General features: G+C 38.7%; 1 protein-coding gene across 1 annotated transcript; it reads left to right on the top strand.

The window, feature by feature from the left end:
• Positions 1-218: 218 nt before the first annotated feature.
• LOC127801186 (squamosa promoter-binding-like protein 7) lies at positions 219-3,909 on the top strand. The gene is made up of 3 exons (XM_052336092.1): positions 219-1,123; positions 2,048-2,181; positions 3,081-3,909. Exons 1-3 carry the CDS (start codon positions 537-539, stop codon positions 3,542-3,544), a joined length of 1,185 nt encoding a protein of 394 aa, XP_052192052.1. The 5' UTR covers positions 219-536; the 3' UTR covers positions 3,545-3,909.
• Positions 3,910-7,659: the final 3,750 nt, after the last annotated feature.

Genomic DNA, 7,659 nt, shown 5'->3' with positions numbered 1-7,659 from the left:
GTTACCCTATAGCTAAGCTGTAGCTGTAGCTGTAGCATAGAGTAGAGAGTATTATTATTAATTAAATTAAATTGAGATGAGACTGGTCCCACCTCCCTACCGTCCCACGTGCCACCTCCCCCTCTCTCAGTCACTCACTCACTCACACGCATATGTGCACGCAAGCCCCAGCACATCTCTGCAGCTTTTTCTATCTTTTTAGTTTTGAACCTCCCCACCCTACCCCTACCCCTAACCCTAAACCTAAACCTAAACCTATTCCCCCCCCCGCCCCCAACCCACACCACACTTCATTACTTCTTCAGTTCAACCCTACATATCTCTCTCTCTCTCTCTCTCTCTATATATAGTTTTCCTGTTTGGGGAGGACAAGAGCCAGATTTGGCGGATATATATATATATATACGTATGCATATGCAGGACTAGTGGGACTAAATGTAGTAAGTATTCTGCGTTCCCATATATATTTATATATATAATCCCTTGTGGAAAGAGCAAAACCAGTCTTGTGTCCTTCCCCACCGGCAGTCTCTACAATGGAAAATGGGTGGAGCTTATTCAGCAGCAGCAGCAGCAGCAGCAGCAGCAGCAACCGGGGGCACCACGGTCATTTCACTGCATGGGATATCTGGGACTTGGCTGCTGGTACTTCTCATCGCTTCGATTGGCCCAGTACTTCTAGCACCACTGCTGCTGCCGCTGCCGCTGCTTCCCCGCCTCCCAATCCCAATATTACTAGCACCTTATCGTTGCCTTCTCTCTCGGCCACGCCGGCGCCGGAGGGGCTGCTTTTTACCCACCAGCATCCGCCGCCGCCGCCGTATGCGGCCGCTGGGTCCCACTGCCACCCGGACCCGCACCTGGTGTGCTTGAACCTCGGGAAGAGGCACTACTTTGAGGAGGGGGACCGATACGTTGGGAAGAGAGGGAGGGGCTGTTATGGGTCGGCGGCGGCGGCGGCATCGGCGGCGGCGGTGCCCAGGTGCCAGGTGGAGGGGTGCCACGTGGCGCTAGTGGACGCGAAGGAGTACCATCGGCGGCACAAGGTGTGCGACGCGCACTCCAAGGCGCCCAAGGTGGTGGTGCTTGGGTTGGAGCAGCGTTTCTGCCAGCAGTGTAGCCGGTAAACGCACCTTCTTTCTTTTATCTCTCTGCCCATACGTGTGTATGTATATGACGGGTATAATAACGTCTCCGGCTCAAATTTGATAACTTCTTTCTATCTATAAATTGAGTTGTATCATTTTATTTACAAAAAAATATATATTTTTAAATAATTATATATATATATATTCAAACAATTATTAAGCCAATGATTTTCTCATATGAGGCTTTTTTTTTTCTTTTTTTATCTTGGGTTTTAATTTTGAATAATAATTCAGGGTCTGGTAGTTTTTGATAAGTTAATAGGTGGGTATTTTACAAAACAAAAAACTATAGGCAAAATATTTGTTTTAACTTCTCTCTAATTTCATATTTTTTATTTAAATAATTAAACTTTTTATTATTTTAAATATATCAATAAATTTATAATTTTGAGTCAATTATATTTTTAATTTTTTTATTATTTTAATTACAACTCCTAAATTTATTATTCTCAACAAATTATATTTTAAGAATGTAATTAAAATAATGAAAAATTTAGAGTATAATTAATTTAAAATGACATAATTTAGAAATATTTTTAAAATAATAAAGAATTTAAATATTTAAATAAAAAACGAATAAGTAGAGGATTAAAATATATATTTGAGGAAAAGCTATATAATTAAGTCACCAAATTATTATTTGAAAATGATATGGAACACTGGAAGGGGCAAAGATACTGTACATATACTATTTGTTCAAAGATACTGTACTACTAATCCGGGTAGGGTATTTGCAGCGCTACCTGCAGCTAATTAATTATTAAGTACACTTTAATTCTATCCATATTTAGCATGGATCCATTTTTTTTTTTTTTTTTTTATAAATTTCTACAAATTATTCTTAAAAGAATAAATATAATATATTATTCTAATAACGAATTAGGTCTGTTATTTGTTAGGTTTCATGCAGTGGCAGAGTTTGACGAAGCGAAAAGGAGTTGCCGGAGGAGGCTAGCAGGCCACAACGAGCGGAGAAGAAAGGGATCTCATGACTCCTCCAATATTACCAACCTTACTAGAACCTCTTCCCAAGGTTCACACACCACTCCTTAACTTATTTTCTTTTCTTTTCTTCATTAACATCGTATATATATATATATATATATGTACGTCAAACTAGTTTTCCTTTCTTTTTTCCTGCCTTCCAAACAATATTTAAGGCCATGTTTGGGAGTTCTTCAACAGGGTCGGAAAAAGAAAAGATCTTGGATACGCAACAGAACAGTTGGATGTATTTTTGCATGAATACACACAGACGCGCGCACACAACTATAAAAGAACATTAGTTTTCTGTTTATGTTCTTTTTTTTTTTTTTTTTTTCCTCCAAATTAAATTCTAGGTTCAAGCATAGAACAAGGCAAGATTTTTACCAGAAATATTGTTGAGTGTGTAAAACGAAGGATGAAATTAAGGCAAATTATATGTTTAGGACCATTTTAAATTCAAGTTCTGGTCGTTACACCTGTCTCTGACCTCAAATTTTAAGGCTTATAAGTTGGTAGCTTACTAATATGAAAAAATCCAACTTTCGCTGTGATTTCAAATTTAGGATTAATTCTTTTAATATATAGCTAGGGACATGCAACCATTTACAAAACAACCATTTAGCCCTGCCTCTCTCTTCTCTTCTATCTCCTCTCTTTTGCTAGCCGAACCACAACTGGATTTGGCCATGGAGAAAATCGATGGTCTTCGACATTGGATTGCGAAGAGGAAAGTGAAGGAGGGAGAGAGAGAGAAAGGAGAGGGGAAAAAGATAGAGGCCGGAAGGGTGAACTTACCAATCGCCACCATTATTTTTTGGTTCCCCGGGGGGGGGAGAGGGGGGTGTTTCTTCTTCACCACCATAGTGAAACTACATTTTTAACTAACTAAAAAACAAAAAGTCGATGGCTACAGCTTACACGTGATTTTTTGTGCTGCATCTGCAGGAGGTGCTCTCTCTCTTCTGTCATGGAAGAATACTAGTTGGTTTCCATCGGCTGATCTCTCCTCCAGATGCAGTGCTGCTCTCCGCGAGCTTACGGCAGAAAGCCGGGCTGCCATCCTAGCCCGGCAGCTAGCCCTCGACCCTAGGAACATCCAAGCACTGGACGATGATATCGTCAATGGCCCTCACCCTCAACTCGCCCCCAATTCTCTGATGATAAATTCCCATCAGCAAATGATGCTCCGGGAGCCACACAGCAGCAGCTGGGACCGGTTCACCGAAGGCGGAGGCACTAACTTGACGTTGGACCTGATGCAGGCGCCAAGCTCTGCCTTCGGGTTTTTGTCGGTGAGGGGAAAGGCCGCCAAGGAGGAGGAAGAGGAAGAAGAGGGGGAAGAAGAAGAAGAAGGAGAAGGGTGCTCCTCCGACCTGTGGAGCTCCTTGGCTGGAGCTCATCATGTTTGAAGAAAACCACTTCCACTGGCTTCCACTTGTTCTGAAACCCTCAAGGTCGATCCATCATATCCATGCATGCATGGATTAATTGTTTTAAATGATTTAACTGCTGTGATCTAAAAATTGCTGGGTTTTTGTAAAATTTGAAAAAATTGCCAGCATTTTGCTGATTACTGTGTGTCCGCAGCTTGCTGTTAACGTGCGTACTTGATGATCCCTAAAAAAGAGTTGTATATATGTATATGTAGTCACTCATGATCTGTGAGTCGATTAATTCCATGAATATACTATATATGTCTCGCTTTGAACCTGGAACCTAGCGATCCTATATCATTAATATATAATGCCTGGGAGTTTTTCTTTTTACTGCAAAACTACTGAACATGGATAATTTATGGTAGTTATATATAAGGACCGCCATGGAGTGAGTGCATCCGAAGAGATGAGTGAGTATTCCAATTCCAGAACTCTGTACAAATTAATATTACACAGATTCAACCCTATTAACTAATTGTAATCAAACTTGCAAATCTCATTCATGTTGAACTGGGGAGGAGCTAGCTAGAGGTTTATTGCATGCAGTTTCACATTGTAAGCTTTGCGTTGCTTTCCTTTCACTTTAGTGGCTGAAAAGCACAGCCAGACAATAATGCCTTGTGAAGATGACATGAACCACATGGGTTGTGATTGTGAAAGTTGTTTGGTTGCCTCTCCATCCGCTACAATTAATAACCAGTATGACCACAGGGGAGGGATATTGGGCAAAAGCATTTATCACATGCCATGCCAAAGCATACAAGTCTTGAAATTCAAGTGGAGGGACTTCTAATAATGTCTATCTTACATAGATGGTCCCTGACGGGTATAAAGACATGCACATATATATATATAGACGTACGGGGGCATACCAAGGAACAAAAATTGTTGTCGCTGTTCATACTTACATTATACCTGGGGAAAAAAACTTCTACGTACGGGTATAGGTTTAATGTTTTAATTTGCAAATATCAACAGAAGAAAGGAATTTTTTTTTCCCTTTTAAAAATTAGATTATTCAAATGAAACAACCTATTAAATTTGTCGCCCTATAACATGTCCATGTCCATACACAAATGGAGGGGGGAGGAGGACAACCCCCTCCTCTGTCTACACCCATGTGCACCCTGCAAGGCCAGGCCAGGCCCACAAATGAAGAGGCACAAAATTAACTCTTCCAAAATGAAGAAAGAGTCCACGTGGCTAGGGTTTGAAAAGGGTGTAACCTAGCTATACACACTTAGATAGATATGCATACTTATATAGATCACAAGCTAGCCGCGTTGCATTTATGTTTTACAATGAGCACCCTGATGAGGAGGGCCCCTTAGTTTTGCCGACACTTTGAAGGAACCACAGTTCATTAATTAGTTGCAGTAACATTGCTTGCATGTTGGAGTTCAACTCATAAAAAATTATGTTTGTTTGTCTAGAATTAGCTTGATCTTTCTAGCTTGAGTTGAATTCAATATTCTTGAATGTATGAAGGTGTAAACCTTCACTTCATGCAAGTATTTCAGGGCTCCAATATATGAAGTTGTATTGGTGTACGTTCATCAATTAAACCAGAACTCCTTAAAATTGGAATTGGAAATGCAATATACACGCATGATATCACTAGTTTGTTTGAAAGGTTAATTGTATAAATGGTTATAGCTTTGTCCTTTGAATGAAAGAGTGCAACCATTAGATACATGCATGGTTAATTATATCATTTCATCAATAGTGTGTCCATTATATCATATCCTGGATTAAAATGATGTGTCCAATGAATGAATTGGTGCATCCTTTGATAAAAGGGTGTGTCCATTAATTTGATTTTTGTTTCTGTTTTTGGATTAAAAGGAACAATGACAAGCCAAATGAAAGAACAAGCGATTGACTCTAGGAAAAGGGTGGGTTACCACAGATGCCTCAGACGAAAGGGGACGCATGCATTAAGTAGGGCTTAGGCCAATTCACTGAACCCAACAGTGCTAGGTTTTGGAGAACTTAGTTAGAGTCATCCGTCCCTCCACATTCCTATTGAGTCATCCCTCGTTTTCTCTTTTCATAAATCACAAAATATATAGCATCCACAGCAAAAAAAAAAAAATGAAATAAGTAGGGAAGAAAAAGAAGGTTGGATTGATCCAACAAATTAATACGAACATGATGTGATGATCAACTGAAGAAATTCAAACTCCTTATTTGTGGTCGTTGGGAAAACACCGAAAGACACAAACCTTGCCATTGGCAAAAATCCACAGCAATTTTGTTGGGTTGGGGAGGATGGATTCCAGTGAAATCGTTGGGGTTCACGCAATTACAAGGTGGTTAAATAGTTATTTTATCTTGAATTTTAATGATAAAAAAATTCTTATAATGTCTCCAATAAATAAATGAGAGGCCATTATCAATTCTAAAAGGGTGACCGTATAATTTCCTTAAAATAAAAATGCAATGAGGGCCAGACCATTGATATTTGGCCCGAGGCTCAACTAACGTTTTTGTGTTAGATGGGGGAAGATGCCCAGAAAGATGGGACATAAATGTTACTTGGAAAGCGACCCCTCTCCGAACATTTTAATGATCACCGGTGAGAAGAGCTGCTGTTCATGCACACTTAATTGTACAGAGACAATTTTTACATTAATTAAAAAGATAATATTGAATTAATATAATATTAATATCTTTGTAATTATAATTATTCGAAGAGTTCTTTTTGCTATTTACCAGAGGAGTAATTAACGGGGTGATTTGAAGGCAAAGCCCCAAGGCTAGCTGCCTAAACAACACCCCCACTCTCCTTCAATTTATCACCTTAATTACAGGCCAAAGTGGGTTCAAAGTTGATTCACTCCTCATACTTCTAATTTGTTAGGGTTAATCACAGATCTCCACATCTATAATTGATTTGCAACAGTACTAAAGTAAAAAGCATTTTTTTTTTAAAAAAATAATAAAATTGAGATAATTAAAAACACATACACGTTACTTTAATTTCTAATTAAGAGAAACAACAATATTGATCACCCCAGTTATTTGAAGAAAAAAAAAGTACTGATATAAGAATTATTCAAAGCAACATCATTAATTTCTTGTCTTTAATGTCGACCATAAATTATATGACGGAACGGCTGCTCAAAGAACTTTATAAAGGCCATCATATTAAAACCCAAAATTTTAAATTTCAATGAAAGAATATCATTAATAGAGTTAGCATCTTAGCTACTTTTTACATAAAAATATCATTATTTATCCTATGTAAATACATATGTACATTTGTGGGTGCGGCACGCATGCATTAATTCTACAGGGGAGACTTCAAATTCATCAATGACATTAATTATGGCCAAAGAAAAGGCATTGCTTCTTACGTTTTTCTTGGTGTAACCAGCATTTTCCTTGCAGCCAAACATACATACATATATATATGTATGTATGGCACAGAGAATGATGGATAAGGCATCTGTCCGGCAGATGAAAATTTATTGTTAAGAAAAAGGAGATTATATATAAATAGAAGGGTCCACCATTGATGAATTTCGTGGAAGGCGCAAGGAAGGAGGCTGGGTTGGCTTTCCCAATCCCCAGATCAATCATTAGACAGAACCCTACTCGAGGATCAGGCATATTGCTCTCTGATCCAACGTTGATCATCATCAGGCGAGCGATCTTCATGGTACGTGAAAGACAAGCCCAGCAGCATCAATAATTCATCAGCTATTATTAATGAAAACAAACATAAGATTTCAACGTCACCCTTTTCTATCATCATCATCAGCAGCAGCCCCAGCCAAAAAGAATATAACTTTATCACAGATCTCCCAATCCAATAACTTTGCCCCAAACAAGCCACAACTATGCTTATACAGCACCCAAGACAGAGGGCTTTGCTTGTTGCTTTCTGGTAGCTTGCTGCAAACTCATTTAATAATAATAATATGCGTCTATTTAATTAGACAAGGTTTCGCATTCCTAATTAATTAAAGGATGCTTATTAATTGCTGGGGAAAATTAGACTTAAAATATATATGTGAGTATGTGGATTTAGATACATAGGCATAAGCTGGGAAGCTGGGAATGTGAAGTGAAAAATTAGATAG

The sequence above is a fragment of the Diospyros lotus genome, chromosome 5 (genome assembly GCF_014633365.1).
Source record: "Diospyros lotus cultivar Yz01 chromosome 5, ASM1463336v1, whole genome shotgun sequence".
NCBI classification, from domain to species: Eukaryota; Viridiplantae; Streptophyta; class Magnoliopsida; order Ericales; family Ebenaceae; genus Diospyros; species Diospyros lotus.
The sequence above is the reverse complement of the archived record's forward strand: the minus strand, read 5'-3'. Positions and strand labels throughout refer to the sequence as shown.

Coding starts and splice junctions, on each gene's coding strand:
- LOC127801186 (XM_052336092.1), top strand. CDS start 537: ATGGAAAATGGGTGGAGCTTATTCAGCAGCAGCAGCAGCAGCAGCAGC. Junction 1,124..2,047: donor TTCTGCCAGCAGTGTAGCCG/GTAAACGCACCT, acceptor GTTATTTGTTAG/GTTTCATGCAGTGGCAGAGT. Junction 2,182..3,080: donor TACTAGAACCTCTTCCCAAG/GTTCACACACCA, acceptor CTGCATCTGCAG/GAGGTGCTCTCTCTCTTCTG.